This window comes from Phyllostomus hastatus, unplaced genomic scaffold (genome assembly GCF_019186645.2).
Source record: "Phyllostomus hastatus isolate PE091 unplaced genomic scaffold, TTU_PhHast_1.1 phas_contig_40, whole genome shotgun sequence".
Lineage (NCBI taxonomy): Eukaryota > Metazoa > Chordata > Mammalia > Chiroptera > Phyllostomidae > Phyllostomus > Phyllostomus hastatus.
In genome coordinates, this window is record NW_025333872.1 from 70,274,418 (window position 1) to 70,302,075 (window position 27,658).

The following is a 27,658-nucleotide window of genomic DNA, read 5'->3' on the forward strand; positions in this document are numbered from 1 at the left end:
TGCATGTGAGCCAAGCATAAAGGGTTTGTTGCTGTAGTTGTGCTTGCCCATCTGTCCAAGGGTGCCATTGCAAACCAGAAACACTTGGAAAAATGCAGTGTTCCAAATGCAGCAATATATTTGGATAATTGTACATCTTGCCAAAAAAATACCATTTTATAGCCTATAGATTAATGTAGTTTTTCCTCAGGTCTACAGCATTTCCTATTAATTTCCTGAGACATTAAGGATATACAATTGAGGAGAGGCCACAAGTCTCCATGTAAGAATTTTTAAATGATTAGGAATGGAAAATATAAAAGGAAAACGTTATTAACAATAATATAAAGGAAGTATTTTCTATATAATTTTCTCAAAGCCTGATTCATGAAACTAATAGAACTTCTCTTAGCAATGTTTTCTCCCCCTTGTTCCTCATTTATAGGTTGAAAAAGAAAAAACAAGCCAAACAAAATGCAGAGACTGCCTCAGCTATAGCTACAAGGACTCATACTGGAAAAGGAGATGTTAATACAGTCATTTTAGAGCAAGACAAGTGCAACATTGCTGTGGAAGAAGAACGTATTACTGATGAGAAAAAAAAGAGAAAAAATCAGTTAAAGGAGATCAGACGTACAGAACTAAAGAGATATTATAGTATCGGTGAGTATTGGTGGCATTATTGGACAATTTTCATTTAAAAAATCTGTAGTAATTTTTAAGACTATAATTTGTAACTGATCATAATAATAGTATGTGTATTGAGCAGCTACTGTGTGCCAGCGACCCTTGATTTCTATACATAATCTTTGGTAAAGGGATGAAAATGAAATAATGTTGGCATGTCTCATTCAGCTTTGTGCTCCCAGCTTTGGAGCACAGTGCCTAGCAGATGGTATGTGCTAATACATATTTGTCAAGTGAATGGTCATTTTCCCTGTATGTATGAGAAATATATTTTTTATCATATACAGGCATAACCATAAAATTGTTAATAGAAATGTGCATACTTTTTAGCATCAGCCAGGCCACAGAAAATAGATGGAGGCATGGCCCAGCATCTGTCAATTAAGAAAAAAATGAGATGAGTTGGGAGTTTTACTTAAGGGGAATCTTAAAATGAGTCTACAGTGTTCCACAGTTTCCCAGAATTGTCACTGCATCTGAAACTGCATTAGCAAAAGTGGTATATCTAGCACAATGGAAGTAATAATCCTGCTTTCCTTGGATCATCCATCTCACACCTACAGCTCCTGTCACCTGCAGGCCTAGAGCGTGTTCAAAAGAGAATACAAAGAAAGGGAACTGTGAGTCAGAACCCATTGTGGAGTGCAGATTACAGTACACTCAGGATTGCTAGACTAAGAGAGAAAAGACCAAGGGGTGCCTGCAAACCTGTTGCAATACAATATATGAAACATGGTCTTTTTTCTTCTTTTAAGTATATTTTATTGATTACGCTATGACAGTTGTCCCAATTTATTTTCCTCAACCCCCCTCCACCTGGTACCACCATTCCTTCTAGCCATTCCCCCTCAGTTCATGTCCCTGGGTCATACATATAAGTTCTTTGGCTACTCCATTACCTATACGGTTCTTAACATACCCCTGTCTATTTTGTACCTACCAGTTAGTACTTCTTAATCCCTGCACCCTTCCCCCCAATTCCCCTCTTTCCCTCCCAGCTGATAACGCTCCCAGTGATCTTCATATCTGTGATTCTGTTCCTGTTCTTGTTTGCTTAGTTTGTTTTTGCATTCAGTTGATAGTTTTAAATGTATTGCCTTTTTAATGTTCATCATTTTGATCTTCTTTTTCTTATATAATTCCCTTTAGCATTTCATATAATAATGGTGTGGTGATGATGAACCCCTTTAGGTTTACCCTGTCTGGGAAGCACTTTATCTGCCCCTCAATTTTAAACATTAACTTTGCTGGATAGAGTAATATAGGTTTTAGGTCCTTGCTTTTCATCACTGTGTATACTTCTTGCCAGTCCCTTCTTGCCTGCAAAGTTTCTTTTGAGAAATCAGCTGACAGTCTTATGGAAACTCCTTCGTAGGTAATTGTCTGCTTTTCTCTTGTTGCTTTTGAGATTCTCTCTTTATCTTTCACCTTTTGCATATTAATTATGTTGTGTCTCGGTATGTTCCTCTTTGGGTCCATCTTGTTTGGGACTCTCTGTGCTTCCTGGACTTGCATGTCTATTTCCTTCACTAAATTAGGGAAGTTTTCTTTCATTATTTTTTCAAATAAGTTTTCATTTTCTTGCTCTTCCTCTTCTCCTTCTGGCATCCCCATGATTTGTTGGAATGTTTAAAGTTGTCCCAGAGGTTCCTAAACCTATCCTCATTTTTAAAAAATTCTTTTTTCTTCCTGCTGTTCTGATTGAATGTTTTTTCCTTCCTTGTGTTCCAACTTGTTGATTTGATTTTCAGCTTCATCCCCTCCACTGTTGGTTCCCTGCAGATTTTTTTTTAATTTCGCTTAATGCAGCCTTCATTTCTGCCTGGGCCTTTTTTACGCCGTTGAAGTGCCCAGTGAGTTTCTGGAGCATCCTGATAACCAGTGTTTTGAACTGTGCATCTGGTAGATTGCTTATCTCCATTTCATTTAGTTCTTTTTCTGGAGTTTTGTTCTGTTCTTTCATTTGGGCCATATTTCTTTGTCTGCTCATTCTGGCAGCCTCCCTATGTTTGTTTCTGTGTATTAGGTAGAGCTGCTTTGACTCCCTGTCTTAGTACTGTGGCCTATTGTAGAAAAGCGCAACCAGTAAGTTGTATGCAGTGGAGCCTTAGGTAATCACCAGGGTGGGGCAACCTGTGTCATTGCTGTGTTGCTCTATGTGGGGGAGGGCTCACAGAGGGGTCACTGCCTCTACCTGGCCACTGGAGTTTTTCCTGGGAAGCAGCTGTCTCTCATCACTCACATTTCATTTTCTTTCCATATGCCACTGGTGCCCTTCCAGCTGTTGCACTGGTGCTGGGTCCCAGAGAGGGTGGGTCTGCATGAGCCCTAAGTCCTTTGCAGGCCCTTTTATAGGAGTCTCTTTTGAATCCTGCAGTTTCTTCTGAACCCCAGCCCCCACTGGTTTTTACAGCCAGAAGTTATCTTCCTGGCGCTGCATCTCTGGGCTGGATGTTCTGGTCTGAGGCTGGGATCCCTTGCTCCCGAGGTATCCTTCTGCTTTTTTATCCACCACACATGGATGTGGGACTGCCCATTTCCGTCTCTGCACCTCTCTGCGCCACTCCATGTCTCCGCTTTTTCTGCCCCTCCTACCGTCTGGAACAATGTGCCTTCTTAAATCCTTGGTTGTCGGACTTCCACACAGCTCAGTTTTCTGACGGTTCTGGGTGATTACTTGTTTTGTGGTCTAGTATTTCTTGCTATAGTTGTGTGCAGAGGCAAGGGATGTTTACCTACGCCTCCATGTTTGCTGGAAGTCTGCATAAATCAAAATGTGGTCTTAGAGCAGAGTCTTATTTCAGACGGTTCCAAAGTTGGGCATGGGCAATGCCAAAGTTACCAGGAGACAGATCTTGTCTCCATGTTTAATATAACTTTCTAAGGGTGCTCATCAAAGACAAAATGGGCTGCCATTGGGGTCATAGTGAGTGAGGCTGTGCTGACTTTGCTTCAGCAGAGGCAGAAGAGGCAGCTAGAGCCGAAAGTGTGTGGTTTCTTGCATTCCGTGGGCTAATGTGACTACGTCATGTATGACACAGCTTAACAGATGCTTCTAACCTCAAGCCATTTGGTATTTTATAAAAAGCTGTGACTGCCAACCTGTTGAAAGACACATCTGAGTGAACTATAAAGTTCCTCTTAAAATTTAAAGTGTTGAGTATTATTATTTCTCAATAGGTGATTAAAGAAAGTGATTGCTTAAGAGGAAGGTGATTAAGGAAAATTTCATTTTACACCTTTGTTTACATGATTTGTACACATTGGACTTTTGAAAATGTGTAGTTTTTATAGTTGTGCAATTTAAAATACAGGGTGGGGCAAAAGTAAGTTAACAGTTGTTCATATGAAAAATAATACAATAATTAATAAATAACACAAAAATAAACTGTGTTAAACTCTGTTTTGCTTACTCACAGCTGTAAACCCACTTTTGCCCACCCTGCATGATCTTTTTTCATCCTTACTTTAATCGCTGCTGGTTACGAAGTATTGTAAAGTGGAGACATTTTAGTTGTGTAGAGTTTCCCTGAAGGAAGCTGATAGTCCTACCCATTGAGGTTTCTTTTTGTGGGGATAGTATACTAACTGGATGCTGCATTACATATCTTTTTAATATGGTAAATATTCTGTTTTGATTTGTCTGAGTTTTGTGAGAATTCTGGAGGGATCTGTATAGAAGCAACAGCACAATAGGTGGGTCAGAATTATCCAGTGTTTTTATTTGGTAGCGGTAAGTAAAGAGATGCCATCACAGCTTTTCAGCTGCTCTCAGGAATGGCAATGATAACAGTGGTTGGAGGCCTGGGGCATTTCCGTAGGAGAATCCAGTGCTGACATGAAACTACTAGGTGGGCCTGTGAATTCCAGGGCTCCTCGTCCCTTTGCACCTTTGACTCTAGCTGACACACCCATCCTGGCAGGCTTGCTCGACCTCACAGGGCCCACCTGCGTGTTCCCTAGATTCCAGTCCCAGAATGCTGCTCTGCACCAGCAGGTGGAGCATGAGGCCGCAGTGAGGGTGGCCCCCGTTCCAGGTCACCGCTGTCAGTAGGCTCTGCAGAGAAGTCACTAATGTGGGAGGATCCTGTGGGAGGAGCCTGTGCGTCACACTAAGGATTTGGATTTTATCCTTCGGGGGACCCCCGTTAACTCTTTGATTTCGGGTGAAAAAATCTAAGGATAGTGGGTGGAAGTGAGCTGACTGGACAGTGGGAGACTGGATCAGATGAGATGGGCACCCTGAGGGGAGATTTGCTCTCAGAAGCAGCAATATTTGGTGACTAACATAGTGTATGAGGGAGAAAAAGAATAGTCACAAGTTTTCAAACTAGAAAACTCAGGAAGGAGGAAAGAAGATAATGAACTTGTTGAGATGCTTTTGAGGTCCCAAGTGGATTAGTGTAGAGGAACCTAGATTTGAGGTGAAAGGTCTGGAAATTGCTACTTACAGGGATGAGGTGAATCCATAGTGAAGAGAAGTTATCGAGGTAACACACACAGATAAAACAAGCAGTTAATGGATGACCAATGATAATACATTTATAGAAAAACAAACTAGAAGGATCTATAACAATATGTCAATAATTGTTTGCTCTGAGTATACAAGTTGCAAGAGATTTGGTTTTCTTCATTTTAGGGGGCATATTTCTCATTTTATAGTTAGTTTTCATATTAATCAGAAAAGATAGAGAACTGAATAATATAATGGAGTAAATCCAAGGGCTTGGCCAAAAGAGCATTAGACAAATGTAAAATTCTGTAATCAATATTAGAGAAAATACTTTCCATAGCTATCTACTTCCACGCCTATAACATTACCAACCTGCTTTAAGGAAGCTTGCTTGGATAATAATATTCTTTCTTTTAAATTAGATTTATCTGTGCTTTATGTAAGCCTTGAGTTTGATTGATTTACTGGAACACTACATAGAACTCGGAGAAACTGGATGACTGTGATTAAAAAGGAACAGCCGGAAGGGAGAGATGCAGAGGGCAGGGCACCCCAAGCTTCCATCTCCTCCCGAGGCTGGCACTCTCCCTGCACCTCCAGGTGTTCGCCAGCCTGGAAGCTCTGTGAACCCCAGCCTGCTGGTTTTTGTGGAGGCTTCTTTACACAGCCATGGCTGATTAAATCATTGGCCATTAGGGATTGATTTGACTTCTAGCACTTTCCCTCTCCCTTCCCTGGAGGTCAGGAGTCGGGACTGGAAGTTCAACCCTCTCTTCAGGGTTGATTCCACTGGCCACCATCCACCATCTCTAGGTACTTTCTAAAGGCCACAGCAGTAACACAAGACAGCTTTATTCTCAACACTAAGGACCTTCCAAGAGTTTTGGAAGCTGTGAGTCAGCAATTGTGGATGAAGACCAAGTATGTATTTATTATAAATCACAATGTTGCAGTTTCCTGTCACTTTCTTTGCTTCATACATCAAGTTCAGAAAGCCAAAGCTATGTTATTTTGATAAATTCCCAAACATATAAATAGATCAAGCCACAGACATATTATAATAATATATTTTTTTAAGATTTTATTTATTTATTTTTAGAGAGGGAAGGGAGGGAGAAAGAGAGAGAGAGAGAAATATCTTGTGCAGTTGCTGGGGGCTGTGGCCTAGCAACCCAGGCATGTGCCCTGACTGGGAATCGAACCTGCGACACTTTGGTTTGCAGTCCGCGCTCAATCCACTGAGCTACGCCAGCCAGGGCTATAATAATATTTTTCTTCTATTCAAAAATAATGATCATTCTGGTACTTTAGAATTCAAATCACAGAATACAGGATAGACTCATGTAGAAAGAGAATATCAAGAATCTACCTAATATATTGTTTAATCAAATAACACATAAAGACTTGAGGGACTTGGGTATAAAATAAATTAAAATTATTAGGATGGAAGTAATTAGGCTGTGCTTCTTGGGGCCACTGAGGAAGTCAGAGGGATGTTTAAATGAAAAGTCACACTGTAAAAACCTAGGTGGTGAATAGGACAAACCTGGTGAGACCCCCTAAAACATACAGAAATGTTGCAGAATTGCAATTGATAAGAGAGAAGATGACAGATAAGGGCAGCTCGAATGAAAAGGCTCGAATCAAAGATGTTCTTGGTAAACAGGTCCAAACAGTGGGAATGGGAGCAGTAATCAAACATAATGTAAGAATGCTTTCATGAGCTGAAACTCAAACCTGACTTTAGAAATCAAAAGAGCTCACCACATTTAGACTGAATTAAGGGGAAAAGTCAGCACTTAGATAAACTGTGGCAAAAGTTTACAGGTCATAGAAAAATGGGGAAAAAATCTTATCTACAAAGCAACAAAGAAGAGTCAGGCACCGACTTCAGCACAGCAGTGAACATCAGAGGAATGAATCTTCAGAGCTGTGAATTGAAAGTTGGTTTTCAGACTCAAAGACATCAGGACATTCTCAGACTTACAAGGTCTCAGGAAACATACCTTTCGTGTCATCCCTTTCCTGAAACAAAGTTACTGAGAGGGAGAGATATTCCTTTTTAACTGAGATATCTGTCAGAAATTCAAGAATGGCCTCAAGAATGAAACCGTAATTTTATTAAACTGATAAGAACAGATACTACGCTTGATCTTAGCCAAAAGGCCCAGAAGCGATTGAAAACGTAATTTATCAAAGAATTGGTGGAGAGCATTCTAAGTAATTTAAGATAAAATTAAAAATATGTAACCATTGTAAATATGTTTATAAACATGAATATAAAAAGGCATCATAATTTTTCCCAGCTTTATGAGATGTAATTGACATAACATTGTGTACATTTAAGATTTACAATGTGCTGGTTTGATATGTGTTTTCTTTTTGTGTGTGTGTGTATTGCAAAATGATTACTGCCATAGCTTTAGCAAATGCCTCCATCAGTTCACATAATTACCATTTATTTTGGGGGGTAAGGCCATTTAAAATCTCTCTTACCAACTTTCAAGTGTAGATTACAGTGTTATTAACTGTGATCACCATGTTTGTTCATTAGACCCTCAGAACTTACTCTTCTTATAAATGAAAGTTTGTACTCTTTGACAAACATCTCCCCGTTTCTCCCACCCTCACACCTGTCTATGAGTGCAGTAGCTTTCACTCAAGGGACACATCTTCCTTTTCCTGTCACAGCTCCACACTCTCATGCACAGAGTGTACTATAATTGATGTTTCTCACAGTTGGAACAAAAAGGATAGCCACCAAAGCAGGCAGCTATGTTGTATTACTAGCTTGAGTTCAGAGTCTAGTTCCATTGTGATCATAGTGGTCTGCACAATGCACATCTCATTCCCTAATTAATCTGTTGTGTTATGTCACAGGTGTATTATAAGAAATCTCACTAAAAGAGAAAAATGCCCAAATGTGGTTTGGGCTGAGGTAAGGACAACAGATGAGACTCAATGTATGGTCAGTGATTTTTCAGTTTCAGTGATTCTGAAAAATAAGAAGTGAGCTGGGGAAGATGCAAAGAAAAACACTAATTTGTTGATATGGGAGAGTAATGTAGTCAGATCTTTCTGGAAGGCAGTCTGGCCACGGTTATCAAGAGCCTTACCTTTTGCATACCCTTGGCCCCAACAGTTCTGTTTGTAGAAATTCACCCTAAGGAAACAGCCATGATGAGGATGTTAGAAGACTGAGCTACAATGTCTGTTATTGAATTGTTTAAAATACTGAGAAAATAAAAATAACGTAAGTGACATAAAATGAAATTCTCTGTACCATTCTTAAGCGATGTAGAGAAAAACAATGACATGAGGAATGTTACGGTAGAAAAGCAAGTTGGCAATACGATTCCTTTTTTGTTTAAAAAAATAACTCACTGCCCTGGCTGGTGTGGCTCAGTGGATTGAGTGCCAGCCTGCAAACCAGCAGGTCCCCGGTTCCCTAGGCAGGGCGCATGCCTGAGTTGTGGGCGAGGTCCCCAGTAGGCGGCGCTCAAGAGGTAACCCACAGTGATGTTTCTCTCCCTTTCTTTCCCCCTCCCATTCCCCTCTCTAAAAATAAATAAGATCTTTTTAAAAATTAAAAAAACATAACACCTACAAACATACAACTAGGGAGATGGCTTGCTGTTGGAAGTGTACTCATCTGAATGCAAACACTGGTTTTCTCTGGGAGAGGGTGATGTGGATGATTTGTATTTTCTAATTTTGTTCAACTGTATTTTTCAATGACCATATATTGTTTTGATTCAGGTAGAATTGGTTTTTATAGTTTCTATAGTATCTTCTAACATTGAAATTTACCCAGTTAAGTCCTTGATCTGTTTACCAAATTTAAAAAAAAAAAGCCATCTTGAATGAGCTGTGACACTAGGAAAGAGAGTAGGAAGAAAGGAGAAGCAAGGTCAGGCCTGAGAGAGGAGAGAAAGATGCTGTTTTTTGATGAGTGTCTCCAGTGGGCTAGACGCTTTATTTCCTCATTTAATTTACTACTGGCCATGATGTGCTGCAGGTGGTAGTAGCCCATTTTACAAATGGAAAAACCCAGAAGCCCAGGGACCCAGGCATGCATCACTGCAGATCCCAGGGAAGCAGGGACTCCAGCCCTGCTCTCTGGCACCGAAGCCCCAGGGAAAACTTCAAACATCGTTCTGCTTTCCCAGAATCAACTCTGAGAGAAAAATAAGGCAAAAGTTAAATAAAATTGCACTGTCTTCTCCACTGCCCCAAGCATACATGGCATTTCATTCCCCCTAAGCAATAATTTAAGTGATGATAAGGTTGACATTTCTCTCTAGTTTAACTACTTGACCTGGTCCTACATGTTGTTACATTAAACCTCTCATTTGCTTGATAGCTAATATAAGTCATAGGCTTATAGCACAGCTAAAATAATGTTTCATTAGCTATGGAGTAGAAGAGTTCATTTATTTCCCAAATGCTTGAGGGCTCGCTCAGTGCTGAGGGCAGTGCTGGGCTCTAAGGTAAAGCAATCCACAAAGACAACTCCCTGCCCTTCTCACATTCCCGATTTTACTTCTGTGTGACTCACTTTTCTCAAGGACTGTATCGCCTGTGAAGCGCTGATGCGCTCGCAGGAAGGAAAGTAACATCTACTGCATGTTTCTCTGTATCAGCAGATGTTCAAATACGGAGTTCACACTGAGGACAGAGTTCATTCTTCTCCATGCTCCGCCTTCTCTGTGCTCAGGAGGTGCAGGCTCCTCATGACACACGTTAAAAAATTTTATTGTAGCAGTTTATGATTCCAGTATTCCAGAAGTTACTCTTAAAATGCTAAATGATAACATCAACTATTTTAATTGCAGAGGCAGGCCAGTAATTTGAGATGTGTGCATGAGTGATAAAAAAGATGGTATTTCTTTAAGCAAATAGAAAGAAGTTCAATATTTTCTTCAAAGACATTCGTGACTTTATTTTTTACTATTAAATTCTGAATCCATCTGGGTTGATTTGAGAGTGATCTAGATTTTTCTTCAAATCTTAACAATGTTTACCCAACATCACTTAATATTAATGCTTAAGGTTTTCTGAGCCCTTAGTCCTCACATCGCGGAGTGCTTTACCTGGAAAGAATTGTCCTGTGTAATCCCTACAGTATCTCTGTGGGAGTCCAGTTGGCATCCCAGTTTTACACAACAGAAACTGTCTTTGAATAAGTAAATTTTCTTGTCCAAGGTCACTCAGTCAGGGGCCGTCCAGGACTCACATTCAGTCAGTCTGATGCCGGAGCCCCGCCTCTAACAAGAAGCTACATGACCTTGTGGGAAAAGCCAGCGTTTTCTTGCTGGTTTATGAAGGCATATTTATTTTACACTAACTTTTTTTGGTTCCAATTTTCAGTTGTTTCACCACAGTGTTTTAATTGCTCTGCCTCTATCATGTATTTTAACCTAAATACAGTGTTCCTACCCTCATTTCTCTCTTTAAAAGTGATCTTAGATTGTTTCTTGTATTTATGTTTCTATATAAACCTCATTACCGATTTGCCATACTTCCATTCTCCAAAATTTTTTACAAATTTGGATTTTAATTGCATTTAATTTAAACACTCATTTGAATAGAAAGTGAAATATGTATAAAAATGAGATATTCTATTTAGGAGCATTGTATATACTTCCCTTTATCCAGGCTTCCATTTATACATTTCGGTAAACCTTTTAAATTTTCTTTATATATATCTTGCCATTATCTTGCCATATTTATTCTTAGATATTTTCAGTTTGATAACACTATACCTGGGACTTTTTTCAAAATACATTTCTATCATAAGTATATAAGATTATTATATCTAGCCATCTTACTCAACAATGTGGTTATTTCTGGATGTTTTTTATGACTGTTCTTTAGGTAGACAATTCACCTGCTAATAATCAACTTTTCATTTCTTTTCAGTATTTAAAACTTCTTTACCAGTTGCTTTAACAAGAGATTCTAGAACAAAGTTGAGTATGCATCATGATATTGGGAATTCTTGTATTTATGTTGGTTAGTGATTTACTTTTAAGATTTGCTTTTGGTTTCTGATATAAAGGCTTACCTCAGTTTACATAGGTATGCTTTAGGAGAGTTTAGTTAGACCAGCACTTCATTTCCAGAGACCACCAATGAATGAGTGGTTACCTGGAGTGTGTTCTGCTTGGGTGCTGCCTTGCCATGCTGTGCAAGGAGGCCTCCAGCGAATGGAGGGATTCCCTCTTGATGCTTGGGGTTTCTGAACTGTCTCCATTATGTTTGTAATGTTTCTGCTTTCATCTCCACTACAAAGTTTATTTTCATGACCTTAAATACTTGCGGTTGAGCCTTGCATCACATTCGATCAGCCTCTTTGTTGTAATCCAGTGGAGTGGAAGATGTTATGCCCTTAAGCCTTAAGAGCTTTGCTGGAATGTCTCTCAGGCACTTGTCTTCCACAGAACCGCAGGAATGAAAGGACTGGGGTGGAGCTCAGGCACCGCCCGTGCTGTGGCGCCCACTGCGCACCCTTCAGTCTTTCTTGTGGAAAGCTGGGGTGAGGGCCTCGCTAGGGCCTTAACTCAGGCTGCATTTAGGTAATTAATGAGCTCCTGCACCCCTGGAAGTAATATCATGAAGTCACTCAGTTTTCATTCTTATGGGAAATTGCTTGTGATATACACCTCTTAGGGTTCCATTACTTTTCAGAAACATTTTTAATGACTATCAAAGAATAACTAAAAATTCTTCATTTTGTTAAGGAGGTTCACTATTCTTTGTTGTGTAACAGATTTTTAAATTTTCTTTTGTTCTTTTAAAATCTATAGTAATGCTGTTTAATTCTATCAAGTGCTTTTTGGCATGTATCAAAATGATCAGATATGGTTTTTCTCCTTTAAGCAATTACAATCACATATGATATTAATACTGTATATCACTCCAGTGTTTCTGGAATGAAAGCTTTTTGCTTTATGATTTATACTTCTTTTAGTACTCTAATCTATTCAAATTGCTATTCACTTATGTTGACAACATTATCATTAGTAATAACAGCATTTGTTAAGCACTCACTGTGCGCCAGGCTCTGAGATAAACACTGTGTCCCTCCTGTCATTTAGTCTTTTGAACAACGTCCTGAGGTAGTTCTGCATTTCACAGATATGGGGATGGAGGCACAAAGATTTCAAGTACCTCGCTAACATCACACCCCTATGAGAATGTGTCAGGGTTGCCAGTGGAACACAACTCATTTGACCCCAAAATCAATTTGTAATCAGAATGATGTTTGGTGCCCTGGCTCCTGTGGCTTAGTGGATTGAGTGCTGTCTTGCAAATAGAAATGTTGTTGGTTCAATTCCCAGTCAGGGCACATGCCTGGGTTGTGGGCCAGGTCCCCAGTTGGTGTTATGCGAGAGGCAACTGAAGGATGTTTCTCTCCCTTCCCTTCTCTCTCTAAAAAAAATAAAATCTTTTTTTAAAGTATGATGTTTGGTGGTATAAAGGAGATGGTACATGACCTGATTTTATGGTTACTGTCATCAAACTGTGATAGCCAAATGCATTATTTCCTAGTGTGGGCATATGCCTGTCACTGGAAACAGATTTTCCTGTTTATAAATCAGCCTGCCCCTTTCTTAGAAAGACTTAGAGACAGACAATTTTTGCCTCTCTGATTATCCCTCATTTGGTTGCCATGGAAACATCCTCTTTCTTTAGGCGTTGAGGTGTTGAGGGTCTTTTGCTGTCAGCCTCCTGTACCCCAATCAGATGGTCTTATGATGGAGACAGAAGGTGGGGAGAGAGTTGATTCTTTAAGGGGAGTAGGCAAAAAAGGGGCACACACCCAGTACGTGTAGGGCCAGTGCAGAACTGGTCCTGATATAATTTGAAAACCCGATAATTTTCAAAATTTGTGCTTGTTCCGGTAATTGATCACCGAAAGGAAGGCTACACACTGTCTCTTCTGTCCTTCCTACATCTGTGAAGAGAATGTAGAATCAAGATCAGGGGCATTCAGTGTCTCTTTTGTTTCTGTTTTCCAGTACATAATTTATAGTGTCTATTGTCCTGACTTCACCCAGTCCCCAGTGGTCTGTGACAGGAACCAGGTGCTCCGGTTTGAATGACATTGGTATTGTTTAAATCTTGCCAGTTTTTCTCAGAACCAGAATATCTAACCGGTGCTGCATTCCTTAACACGCCGTGTCCCCCACCCCAGTACACTCACGCATCCAAGATCATGACTTGAATCCTCAAAAATTTTCACTTTCATTCCTGGCTAATATGGCTCAGTGGATTGAGCACCGGCCTGCAAACCAAAGGGTCTCAGGTTTGATTCCCATTCAGGCCACATGCCTGGGTTATGGGTCAGGTCCCCAATAAGGGTTGTGTGAGAGGCAACCACACATTGATGTTTCTCTCCCTCTCTTCCTCCCTCCCTTCCTCCCTCCCTTCCCCTCTCTAAAAATAAATAAATAAAATCTTAATATTTCCACTTTGAATCTGAACCTGTCTTCCCACATTCCCCCTCTGTGGTAGGTGGCATAATGCCACCCTTCCAAAAGGAAAAATGTACATGTCCTAATTTCCAGAACCTCTTATGTCACCCAGCAAAGGCAAATGGTTGTAGATGGAATTGAGAGCACCCTGGATTACCCAGGTGTGCTCAATGTAAACACAGGGGTTTTTTTTTTCTTTTGTTGACTCTAGTGAATGGGGAAAGGGGGGAGGAAGAGAGGGTGAGAAACATCAAAGTGAGAGAGAAACATCTATCAGTTGCCTTCTGCCCATGCCCCGACTGGGACTGGGACCGGGACCAGGACTGAACCTACAACCAGGCAGGTGCGCTGACTGGGAATTGAACCGGCAACTATTTACTTTGCTGGATGATGCCCAACCAACAAAGCCACACAGGCCAGGGCTAAACATAGGGTTCTGAAAAATGAAAGAGGGTGGCAGGAGGGAGAAATGGAGAAATGGCTGTGTGAGAGGACTTGGCTTGGTGTTACTGACTTTGCAGATAAAGGAAGGGATGTCAAGCCAAGGAAGGTAGCCTACTTCTAGGAGTTAGAAAAGGAAAGCGATCTTTCTCTGGAGCCTCAAGAGGGAACTGCCTGCCGACACTGTGATTTTAGCCCAGGGAGACCCATGCCAGACGTGGAACCTACAGAACTAAGATGATAAATTTGTGTTTATTTTTCATTTTGAGCTCACTAAATTTGTGCTAAGTTGTTACACTAGCAATAGGAAACTAATGCATCATGCCACTCTCTCTAACACCAGCATCTCAGTGCCCCTCCCTCACCACTGCTCTAGCTACAGCTGCCCAGCTTGCATGTCATAAACCACACAGTTAGCCATGACAGCAGGGTGTTTGCTTATTCCTTACATAGTCTGTCACCCTGGTGTTGACACCCAACCCCTGGGTGAACCCTTATTGCTGCTTCTCTCAATATTCTCATTGAAACCTTATCTTTGCCCTAGTAACTCTGCCAAATTACACAACCCCTCATGCACCCCCAATCCTGTCTTTACCGCATTACATTTTAGCAAATGACCATATCCTCACTGTACTGATGGGATTACCATCCCTACACTTCTGACCTCAGGAAATCTCTGTGACCTCCCAGCTATCCATTTCTGTGTTTCCATCTCCTCTTTGCTGCATTTGACAGGGTCAGAACAATCTTTAACTTTTTTCCAGGGTGTCTGTGACATTACAGTCATTCTCCTTTCTTTTAATTCCACCCCCACCCCCATCAGCCACACTTCTTTTTACTCCCCACATCTAACTAAGCCTTCCTTTCGTTTGGGTCTCAAACCTCAGATCTTCTCTTAAGATAACCACCGCAAAGGATTTCTTCAAATCCAGCCTTCATGCCCCTCCAGACCCCCAGAATATACCTGAACGTGAAGTTCTTTTAGCTCCAGTGCACAGAGAGAAGTCTTATTTCAGGAAACTTGTACCTAGGACTCAGGTGCAGGAGCTAAGAACCTTGTGTTCTTGGCCCTCTTCTGGGTGGAAAGGGAGGAGGCAGGACTTGTGGGCAGGGCACCAGACCCCCCCGGGTTGTGAGGCCAACAAAGGCACCCGCTTTAGCCTGCACCTCCAGAATTTATGAGAATTGAAACAGGCTAGGCTAAAGGGTCTGTATCTCATTCCTCCAAGGTATTTGTCAGTTTCGTAAGACTTGCTTCCTTATTGGATTGAGAAAAACTGGCACTGAAGGCTTCTCAGAGGTAGGGCAGGTAGAAGGTTCAGCTGCTTTGCTGTGAGTGGCTTCTGAGGAACCCGGCCAACTTTCCCCTCTGGCAGCACCTACTTTTACATCATTTGCTTCAGCATCCTGTAAGCCAGGGGAGGGTTGGAATTTGAATAGGTATAAAGGGCCTGAGGAGGCCTAAAGCTGGAAGTAGAAGTGTCAACATGTGTCATTGGGAAATAATTACCTCCTGGGAGTGGTCATGGGTCCTGTAGTTCCATCCTGGGGGATGGTCATGGGTCCTCTAGTCCCATCCTGGGGGTGCTCAAGGGTCCTCTAGTCCCATCCTGGGGGTGCTCAAGGGTCCTCTAGTCCCATCCTAGGGGTGCTCATGCATGGGTCCCCTAGTTCCATCCTGGGGGATAGTCATGGCTTCTCCAGCTCCTTTTTGGGGTGTGATCATGGGTCCTCATCTGAAACACAAGATCTCCATCCAGAAGTTCAGCAGAGGAGCCCTTTCCTGAGACAGGTTGGGTCTCCCCAGCTCTCCCTGGTGCCTTGTAGACTGTGGACTGCAGAATCTGGCTAGGTAAGGTATACAGGACTTTACTTATTGAGACATATTGCTAGCTCTCTTTAAAATTTACTGCAAAAATATTTAGGATCCCTGACTGGTGTGGCCCAGTGGGTTGGGCATGGTTCCACAAACCGAGAGGCCACTGGTTGGATTCCCAGTCAGGTCGCATGCCTGAGTTGTGGCCCAGGTCCCTGGTTGGGGGCATGCGAGGGCCAACCGATTGATGTTTCTCTCGCACATTGAAGTTTCTTTCCTTCTCCTTCTTCCTCCCTTCCCCTCTTGCTAAAAATAAATAAATAAAAATCTTTTAAAAATATTTAGGAAGCAATATGAAACCTTACCTTTTGCTATAATGATATGAAGACAATGAAATTGGTCCTTAGCTGTGTCAATTACTTCTCTGCTTTGTATATTAAGTCACCTGTAAAACATAGTATTCTGTTTGTGGCTTTGATTCATATGATTTTCCTGGTGTGATATTCTATCAGTGAAAATGTTGCTCACAATTGGACTCGTCCTGCTCATTGATTTATATTGGGAAGTTTATTCAGGCATATATCCTGGGCATCTTATTAAGGCACCAGAGATTTAAAGGTACCTCATGGTCCTTACCTCAAGAATTTCAAAATCTTAGGTGCTGGAAGGAAGGGTTTTATTTTTTCTTTTAGTAATATTACCAAGTTTGACCTTTTTCTGGCCTACCCACCTGTGCCAAAGTGAAATAATTTTTGTACTACTTCAGATGTACATAGCTAAAGTTTATTTTGGGAGGTTCAGCTAACACTTCTTTTTCTTCTGCAGCTGAGCAGTATGAAAACTCTCGTATTTTGGTGGCTTAAAGTAGTGCTCCCATTGGGACCGGACATAATTATGCGCAGCCTATAAAAGGGCATACGGGAGAAGCTGCCACAGGTGGAAGAGTAAGCTTAGGTGCTAGAAATAGGAAGCACCTACAAAAGCATATGAAGAGACTCTTCTGAAAGCAAGAAGACTGGAAGTGAGGGTGACAGTGAGCAAGAAAGGAGTGTGGAACATGGCGAGTGCAGCTGAGGAATTAAAAGGAGTGATCATTTAGATCCCTCTGATCTGGGGTATTGAATAGGCTGTAGACCCTCCCGACCTACAGAATGGGGAGGTCTGAAGATCTAAAAACCACAGTCATCTTTCTGAAGTAAACCACACGAGGGTAGGCAGGTCATTTTTTACCATCTAGAGGGATTTTTGCAGTCTCTTTGGTTCTATAAATGGATATCATTGAACATACAGATGAGTAGTAAAGGACTCTAATAGCAGCATCTATTACTTCTTTCTTGATTTTTAATTTTAACATGAAGGAAACATTTAAAAGGCAGATAACCCTCATGTGAATTAACTGGTTTCATGTTTTTGTATTACCTTCCCGTTTTCATCCAGTGCACCCCTGTTTGTCATGTAGGTGATTGGCGTGGGGGTCGGTGGAGCCTCAGTTGTAGGGGGCTGAGTTAATCATTCTTCTCAGTTCATGGAATGCCATCCCTGGTCTGAGTTGGGCTCCTTGTTATTTATTCATTAATTCCCTTTTATCCTCATCCCCACTCCCATTTCTCTCTCCACCCCACACCATTCTGTTGTATTCAGTGTGTAGAGACTTTTATTTTGATGTGACCTGAAAAATGTGTGTAGTTGTTTTGTGTGCATCTTCTTTGCATATACATGATGATACTATTCTGTATATCCCATTCTGTTTCTCTTGGTGTAAACATGTTGCGGTGTATACTTCGGGCTTGTTATTTCTGATTACTGCCTAGTTCTAGAGCACACCTACCAAATTTCTTACCCTTCAGCTCTCATGCCACAAGTGATGCTGGTTGGGACACCCTCAAGCAGGTGACTTTATGATAGACATAAAGCGTAGACTTTTTGGGAGAGGATATATATCTGAGTTAGAATGTTGAGTCATACAAGCTATATATACTTGATTTGCTGGATTGGCTGTAGCAGTTTATATTCCTAGTAGTAATTCACATCTCTGTGAATAACTGCTAGAGTTATCCAGCTTTCTGATTTTTGCCATGCTAATAGGTGTAAAATGATACCTCACCTTAATTTGCATTTTTCTGATTACATACAAGTTAGAGCATCTTTTCATAGTTAATTCAATTTTATATTTTTTCACTTAAATTTTTATCCATTGCAATATGTCTCTCAGGTTTTCAGCATCTGGAATGATTATATTAAGATGTACTTAATCAGAACATTTAGGCTGAATCATATGCAGCTGCCAAAACTGTTAGGTTGACCAGTTTTGATCTATAAAAACAGCAGTAACCATATACTGTGACATATTTTTCCTCTTTTGAATTTTTTCTTAGGATGAATTTCTAAGGAAGGAATGTCAAAGAATGGACATTTTGTTATGTTAAATCATTTTCTAAAAGGGATGTACTTATATCATTTATATGATGACTATAGTAGTTTTACTCAACTTCATCATTAAATATCATCATTTAAACTGTTACTTTAATAACACAATATTGCCTCAGTATTATTTGTACTATTTTATTACAGTTAACAATCATTTATTCAAGTGTTCTTTGATGAATAATGTTTTTTTTTTAAAATCAGGGCCTATTTATGCTCTTAGTCCATTTTATTTTGGTGTCTTTTTTCATAGTCCATTTGAAAGTAGGTTTTAATATACTGTAGATTACTCTATCCTCAATTCCTAAAATTAAATTATTCATTTACATACACTTTTATTTTTCAGAGGACAATCAAAACAAAACGCATGATAAAAAAGAGAAGAAGATGGTGGTTCAGAAGCCCCACGGTACTGTGGAATATACTGTAAGTATAAACAGGAAGTATGAATGTACATTAACACTACTAGATTTACATGATGTTTCTCCTGACACTGGCTGCCCCTTAGCTGTTTTCCTCTTCTGTACCCCATAATCAGTGAAGCTCCTTAAGACCTACCTGTCCTAAGTCATTCTCTTCCCTCCATATTTCCCCCCAGGCCATCTCACGTAAGCCTGTGGTTTGAATTACCTGTGATATGCCAATTTTAGGTCTCCATTCCTGACGTGCTTTCTGAGTTCCAGAACCATAGATTCAATTGACTTCTCAACATTTGTACTTAGACCTTCATGCTTGGTCTCTTTTAAAGAAGCAACGGCTCCATCACTCATACCATTGTACAAGCCAGAATCTGTCCCCAACATCTTCCTATTACTCTCTATGTTTGCCCTTACCTTTTGTATCAGTCATCCAGCTGTCCAGGCTAGATCACCCTTCATTTTATTCTCTCATAGAATCACGTTCCTTTACATAATTTGTCTGTTTAAAATTGATTCACTAGTGTGAGTATTATTTTAATGTCTATCTTGTGCCTTAATTCATATTTCCATGAATAGACTTTGACCCTTGTGGGGCCACCATTGCGTTGCTGGTGCTTGCAGGGTGCAGACTTGTATTGTTGAGTCAGCAGGTGAATAATGCTGTGCTGGTGTTCATTACTGCACGTCCATGGTATGGGGCATATGCTCGTCACTCTTACTGCACCAGGAGCCCCTGAAGCCAGGAGCTGTGTCTGTTTATCCTAGGCTGGGCATAATGTGGGCCACTCCGTTGTAGATCTGTTTTAATTCACATTGAAATAGCATTGTTGAGGAATGTTCTGACTTCTAAGAAGAAATTAAGTGTTGTTGCCATTGCCCAGTTGTGTCCTCCTCATGTATATTTACTTCCACTGGTTGTCTGTGTGCACACCAGGCCCTGTATAAGGTGAGCAGCAAGACCTGCTCCCTCCCTGGTGGTTCTTTTGGAGCGGCCCATCTGCTCCCGGCCTCTGTAGGGTCATAGGGAAGGACATCCCTTGCACAGGCATGTCTTACCCAGTGCTCCGCGAGCATCTCTAAACATCTTTCTGTGGTGTGTAGGCCTAGTCCTTTATGGAAAGGGTTTTGGGTGATAATATGAAGGGGGATCCCCAAAACTTGGAATTTATTTATTTATAAATATTATAAATTTATTTGTAAATATACAATATAAAAATTATATATTCTTACATGTTTAAATTTCAGTCGCCTTCAAAATATTCTCCATTTGATGCAGTACACCTATCAAGGCATTTTTTCCACAGCTCAAAACAGTTTTTGAGCTCATTGATTTTGAAGCCTTTTAGTGCTTCTGCTGTTTTTTGTTTCACCTCTTCCACATTGGCAAAATAATTCTCTATGAGGACTTTTTTTCATTCAGAGATATAAAAAAAAGTTGCTCAGGGTGAGATCAGGTGAATTGGAAGGGTAGGGTATGGGGATCATACCATTTTGGTCAAAAACTGCTGAACATTCAAGTGTGTTGTGGGCAGGCGCACTAGTAAATCACCCATCATGAAATGGACAAATGGGTTGAAAGAGTCTTAAAAAAAATTCACAGAAGCTGAACTCAGCCTCTCACAACACCAGCTGGCACACTGATACAGATGAGTTCCTAGAACACTTACCTAGCAGAGAAGCCTGTACTACAAGGGGCCCGCCCTCCAGGAGATATTTCTAGTTTTTGGGGGGTCTCCCCTCATATATCTCTCATTATCACTGTTACTATAATATGTTGTCAATCCTGTAACACCTAGCACAGTGCCTTACCTCATAGTAGGTACTCATGAAGTGTTAGAATATTTGTTATTAATGATGATAGTCTAAAGCCATTTGTGCACCCACATGCCCCACCAAAGATATGAGAAGTGTTGTTTGCTAGGAGATGTTTCACATAGCACATACTAAACAATGCAGTGAGAGTAAAAATCAACTCCCAAATTAATTCATATCTGCAGGTGGTAAAATTAGTAATGCAGAAATGCCCACCTGTTTGATATATGTTAAGGAGATTAGTTTTACTAGGAAAGTTATTTTGTGTACTTTATTAGAAATAAAAAGTGATTCATAACTTCGTGTTTGGAGAACCATGCTAGCTCTTATGAGATTGCTTATATTGCTCCTGAGCTGCAGATAGTCAAGCACCCTGATAAGTTTCAAACATTTAGTGATATCAGAATCCCTCCCAGGGTCTGTGTCTTGGTTCTCTATGTATGTCTTATCCTCATGTCATAACTGTAGATTGATAAAATTTCTCCTTTCCTTAACTCTGTATACACAATATCTTCTACAAGTTTTTAAATAAGAATATGAAGCGAATTTATGGATCACTTACCATGAAGTAAGTGCTGTCAAGCAGAAATTATGATTATTTCTATTTGGTGGGTGAAGAAACTGAGACCCAGAGAGGTTGAGCAGATGCCCCAAGGTCACACAGCTAGCAAGTGGAAGATCTGGCATTCAGAGCCAACGCCTGGCTCTAGTCTGTATTCTCAATCTCTGTCTTGTACTGACTCTAAATTCTGAAAATCCCTGGATTTGAATATATTGGAGTGGGCAAAGGTAGGTTTACAGTTGTACTACAAATCAATAAAACAATAATTACTAAATAATAATACAAAGATAATCTGTTTCATTTTCAACTGTAAACCTACTTTTGCCTATGCTGTATTATGTAAATAATATTTTTTTGTAGCTCACATTTTAATTCATTGTGCAATGCCAGTTTAGAGATTTATTTATTTATTTATTTTAATTGTTGTCCAAGTACAGTTTTCTGCCTTTTACCCCCATCCCAGCCCACTCCCTAGCTCTCCCCACCTCCCTCCCATTTCTACCCCCCCTTGTTATTATTGTCCATGTGTCCTTTTCTAAATAATATTAGAAAAATATATTTAAAATTTTTGTTTTCATTTTAGTAGATAATGTTGCCTAGGGTAGAGGTTGGAGCACATATTGTTAAGTTTTCAATGATTTTTGAAAATATGTATTTATATCCTAACTTCTAGGAATGCTCTGCAGTAATTTTAGTGTAATCTATACCTATGAACTTGGTCAGCCTGAGACAGTTCATCTAGTAGGTGGGGTTATGACACTGAGGGCCATGAGTGGTGAGTCTCCTGCAGCCATCTCACATCATCTCATTCAAGGCTCGCCTCGTGGAGATAGTTCTGTTTATCGGGACAGCCACCAGTCCTGACTGTGGGCTGTTGATGGGAACTCTCAGTAATGTTCACCGATGTGACCTCCCACTAACAAGTTCCCTTCAGTGATCCCGGCCAGGAAGTCTCTCCTGGGATGTGGACCTGACCGGAGGCATCCTACTTCTATTTGGGAGGACCTTTTTTTACTATGACATTTCCCATCTTCTCACTGCCCTCTTTACTTCTGCTCACTCTCAGAGAGAAAAGAAACATGTATACATACAACATAGATCACAAGTTTTATAGATTCATGGAATAACACCAATTTGGCTGACCACAGGAAGTTGTCATTGTCATTACTGTGATTTATTATTTTTTTCATTTCATTTTATTTTGATATTGTTGACAATATTACAGATGTCCCATCCCCCCTACCTCTGCCGAGCCCTTGCCTCTGCTTCCCTCAGCCATCACCGCACTGATGTCTGTGTCTGTGGGTTATGCATATACGTTCTTTAGCTGATCCCTTCACCATCTTTCATCCAGTGCCCCCTCCCCTTCCTCGAAAAGAAGTTGTCATTTTTAATGACAGTGAACAATTATTGGTAGCTAACCTAGATTTCTTTCAGCTTTTGACTGTATTCATTCATCAGACCTTTGAGTGCCTTCAGTGTGTCAGGCACTGTGGGGGACATGGCCATTAACAAGTCGCTACCCAGTGGTCTCTCATGCACTGAAGAGACAGGCATATGGACAGAAAAGTGCAGAGAAAGGAGGGCAGTAGTCTCATCTCCCCCGTGCATGGGACTGTGTGTATGTTTTATTTCTTTCTGCTTATTACAGTTTTGTATTACGCCTCATGGACCTCTACTCCACATACCAAAGCTGTGCCCAAGTGAGTTTAGAAATGTATTAGTGAACAGTGAAATAGAAGATAAAGGAGCCCAGGAAATGAATAACCTTTAATACTTTTTCCCTTAAAAGTTGAGAACGTATTCACTCTTTTTCATAATACATCTAGATGTATTGCTTTTTTATTCATTCTTATCACAAATAGATTAATGTCATCTATCAAAAGGAATTCATTTTGTTTTGCTTTGCTTTGCCTTATATATTGAATCTTGTTTGTTGGATTATTTCTAGGCTGGAAGCCAGGACACTCTAAACTCCATAGCACTGAAGTTTAACATCACTCCCAATAAATTAGTGGAACTAAATAAACTTTTCACACATACTATTGTTCCAGGCCAGGTAATGATTTTCTTGTTGCATATTACTTTATAAATTGTACATTTATCTTTTATTGCCACTTTTAATGCCTCATTATTAGTGTCACAAAATTATCATCGATGATAATGTGCATTGGTTCAGTCTTTCCTCTCCTTTGGGTCCAAGAATTCTAACAGCATCTGGTACTTATGAACTGTTCAGGGATGAATGCTTTGCAAATGATTAACACAGTTTACTGAACTATTATTAATTTGTGTTAAAGTATTTTCTAGGGCATCAAGAAAAGTAAAATTAATATGACCATTTTCCCTGTAGAATTTCACACAGATATTCTTAGAATGTTTAATTTAGAATTGTAAGCTTTAGAGTAGTCCACTCCTGGGGTATATTATAGCCATTTTTTAACATTAAATTAGGCAGAAATTTTTTGTCATTTTTGTCTTGATGCCATTTTGACAAAATTACTCAATTCAGCCAAAGGCAGAGTTATTCAGCAGGACCATCAAGGAAAGGCCACAGAGATTTTCCTGAGGATCTTAGTACTCTTGTTAAACTGAAAGAATTGCAAATTGTACAATTTTGCCACTCTTGATTAATCCAGCGAAAATTTTTATTATTTGCTACATGATAAGATATTCTTGTCTTTCTCTTTGAAAACTACATTTAGACATTAAATGTAAATAACCCCGTCATTGGTGCATCTGAGCTGAGGCCAAATTTTCATTCCCATCCACAGGCCTGCTTGGTTGCTATGAGCACATCTAGTTTCATTGCTGACTTACTAGAGCATCTTCCCACATCTCCGTGTTTCACGATAGATACAGCTACTTTTAAGTATAACTTCATTCTGGCAATGGTGATATTGTTCTTTACTTTTTTTCCATGGGAAGCACATGAAGCCAACAGGCCATGATTGGCCAGTTTGTACTGTTATGCTTTTGGTGTTTGTATGCTTATCAAAAGGAGAAATTAGGATACTGCCAGTACCACGTAGTCAAGAACAAATATGCATTAAAACTTTGAAAAAAATTAATAAATTTTCAACTCTAGGAAAATTACTGCATAATGTATACATTAACATGATTTATAAGAATGGCCAAAACATATTTCTCATATAGACAGAGCTGGGCAAAAGTAGACTTACAGTTGTGAGTATGCACAACAGAGTTGACTCTGGTATTACTATTTATTCATTAATTATTGTATTGTTATTATTTATTAGTATTATTAACCTACTTTTGCCCAACCCTTTATCTGGTCTCCCACAATTCCTGACTCATAGATCCTGAAACCCTTGGAACTTTCCAAGTGTTGAGACTGATAAAGGTGTCTTTTGTTTTGCAAATGAGGTGTCTTTTGCAAAGCACCTAGGGGTGACAGCTGGTTGCCAGGAGACAACACTGTTATTAGAGTGTTGGAACTTTCAGTTGGTTGTCCCTCCCCCCCCACACACTCCCCACACACACACCCTCACCCACACCTACAGGGAGGGGAGAAGTACTGGAGATTGAATCCATCACCAGTGGCCAGTGATCTAGTTAATGGTAAATGACTATGTAATAAAGCCTCCATAAAAGCTCTGGATGACAGGTTAGGAGAGCTTCCAGGTTGGGGAACACATGGAGATTCCGAGAGAGTGGCGATCCTGGAGAGAGCATGAAGCTCCCTGCCCTTTCTCCATGCTTTGCCCTGTGCATCTCTTTCATGTGGCTGTTCCCAAGTTGTATCCTTTTATAATAAACCAGTGACCTAGTAAGTAACATGATTCTCTGAGTTCTGTGAGCTGTTCTAGCAAATTAATCGAACCCAAGGTGGGATTATGGTAACCTGTGATTTATAGACAGTTGCTCAGAAGTATAGGAGACAACCTGGACTTACAGTTGGCATTCTGAGTTGGAGGGGGTTGTTGGAACCTCCGGTCTATAGCCAGTTGGTCAAAAGCACAGGTAAGAGCCATGGCTTGGGAGCACAGGGAGGCTGCCAAAATGAGGAGACAAAGAACTATGGCCCAAATGAAAGGACAGATCAAAACTCCAGCAAAAGAACTGGAGATAAGCAATCTATCAGATGCAGAGTTTAGAACACTGGTTATAAGGATGCTCAAGGAACTTAGTGAGAGCCTCAACAGCATAAAAAAGATCCAGTCAGAAATGAAGGACACACTGATTGAAGTCAAGAACAATTTACAGGGAAACAACAGTAGAGTGGATGAAACTGAGAATCAAATCAATGATTTGCGACATAAGGAAGCAAAAAAGCGAGTCAGAACAACAAGAGGAAAAAAGAATTTTAAAAAATGAGGGTAGTATATGCAGCCTTTGGGACAACTTCAAGCATTCCAACTTTCATATCTCAGGGGTGCCAGAAGGAGAAGATAAAGAGCAAGAAATTGGAAATCTGTTTGAAAAAATAATGAAAGAAAACTTCCCTAATTTGGTAAAGAAAATAGACATGCAAGTCTTGGAAGCACAGAGAGTCCCAATCAAGTTGGACCCAAAGAGGACCACTCCAAGACACATCATAATTAAAATGCCAAAGGTTAAAGATAAAGAGAGAATCTTACAAGCAACAAGAGAAAAGCAGAGTGTTAGCTCCAAAGGAGTTTCCATAAGACTATAGCTTATTTCTCAAAAGAAACCTTGCAGGCAAGAAGAGGCTGGCAAGAAGTATTCACAGTGCTGAAAAGCAAGGACCCACAGCCAAGACTGATCTATCCAGCAAAGCTGTCATTTAGAATGGAAGGGCAGATAAAGTGCTTCCCAGACAAGGTAAAGGAGTTCATCATCATCAAGCTATTATTACATGAAATGTTATAAGGGACTTATTTTTTAAAAAGAAGATCAAAACTATGAACATTAAAATTATAATTTAACAACTACCAACAACTGAATATAAACAATAAAAACAAACTAAGCGAACAACCAGAACAGGAAAAGATCATATTTATGGGGGTCATTGGGAGTGTTGTCAGCTGGGACGGGGAAGGGACAGACAGGGGGAAATGGTGCAGGGATCAAGCATCATAGCCCTGGCTGGTGTGACTCACTGGATGGAGTGCTGGCCTGCAAACCGAAGGCCCGCTGGTTTGATTCCTAGGCAGGGCAAGTGCCTGGGTTGCAAGCTGGGTCCCCAGTTGGGAGTGTGAGAGAGGCAACTAATCAATTTATTTCTCACACATGAATATCTCTCTTAAAATAAATAAATCTTAAAAAAAAGCAGCATAGTTTCTAGGAACACAATAAATAGGATGATATTAAAAGTAGTATAGGAAAGGAAAAAGCCAAAGAATCTACATGCATGACCCATGGCCATGAAATAAGGGGGGATTGCTAAAGGGAAGAGGGGTACAGGGTGGAGGGAGACAAAGGGAAAAAAATGGGAGAACTGTAAAAGCATAATAAAATATAAAAACATTGGAGGGGTGGGAGAGAGTGAATAACAGTATCGAATAGATATTATATTATTAACTCTGAATTGTTTCATAACACTAGAGGTCACCATTTTAAGATTATATGATTGTATTTGATATATGCTAAAAGGTAGCATGTTTCATTAAGAGTGTGAATAGCAAGATCATAATAATATTTCAAGACCTAGAACATTTTGCAGAAGGAGGCTATTTTGTAATATCTTTGGGGATTTTTAGGGTTTTGTTGTTGTTTAGGAAACCCAGACAGTGATGGAAGAGAAAGTATTTAGATTATTGATATTACATTGTATACTTTATCATATAAGGAGCTTACTACATTCTCACTCAGGGCCTGCTTAGAGTCAGCAAACCTGGATTTGTTTCATTTCTCCCTGACACAGTTGTTATATTTAGAAGCATGCCATGCGTCTCTCTCCTCTCTTCCCCCATCCAAATGCTGTATAGTGTACTGCTCAAGCCTTCATTAGACCCACCTGCTTCACATGGCCTGTGTAGAATACTCACCTTTGTGAGCTTCTGCAGTGTCTACAGGTGTGTTTGGTACCCTTTGCACTGCACATGATTGGATTACTGCATATTGTTTCGTGGATTAGTCTAGAAGTCCTCAAGTTGCTTATGAGTCCAGCTAGGTCTGAGTCATGCACCTAAATGATGCTGTGTGGAGAGAACTGCTCTAAACTGAGGTTTGCCTGATTCTTGGTACTCACCTCTTTTTTTTTTCCCCCATTCTCAGGTACTTTTTGTGCCCGATGCCAACTTTCCTTCTAGTACCTTAAGATTATCATCATCCAGTCTTGGTGCTACTGTCTCCCCTTCATCATCAGATGCAGAATATGATAAACTCCCTGTATGTATGTCCTTTATGTACTGTAGTTTATATTTACATATGAACTTATAGAGTATATTGTTACAGAATTCTACATGTTCTTTTTCACAGGATTTCATATTAAATTCTCCCCAAAGGAGCAGGGTTAAGTGTAATTTGTTGTTAGCTGAGAAAATATATTTTATCCAAAAGAAACCTGTTTACCTTTAAGGTCTCAAAGCCAAAGAAACATGCCCTGTTTATATAAAAGTATGAAGTTAAACTCTCACCGAGACTGATAGTTTATTTGTA

The 27,658-nt window shown here is 40.1% G+C and overlaps 1 protein-coding gene and 1 pseudogene across 2 annotated transcripts in view; one reads left to right on the top strand and one right to left on the bottom strand.

Moving 5' to 3' along the window:
- Window positions 1-27,658, top strand: part of NCOA7 (nuclear receptor coactivator 7) — a 134,789-nt gene that overhangs the window by 55,089 nt on the left and 52,042 nt on the right. For both annotated transcript variants that reach the window (XM_045842746.1, XM_045842747.1), the window contains exons 3-6: window positions 425-642; window positions 18,627-18,706; window positions 23,025-23,132; window positions 27,275-27,388. In XM_045842746.1, the coding sequence (XP_045698702.1) occupies window positions 425-642; window positions 18,627-18,706; window positions 23,025-23,132; window positions 27,275-27,388 (520 nt within the window). The remainder of the gene's footprint in view (window positions 1-424; window positions 643-18,626; window positions 18,707-23,024; window positions 23,133-27,274; window positions 27,389-27,658) is intronic.
- Window positions 7,162-7,297, bottom strand: LOC123822348 (annotated as a pseudogene).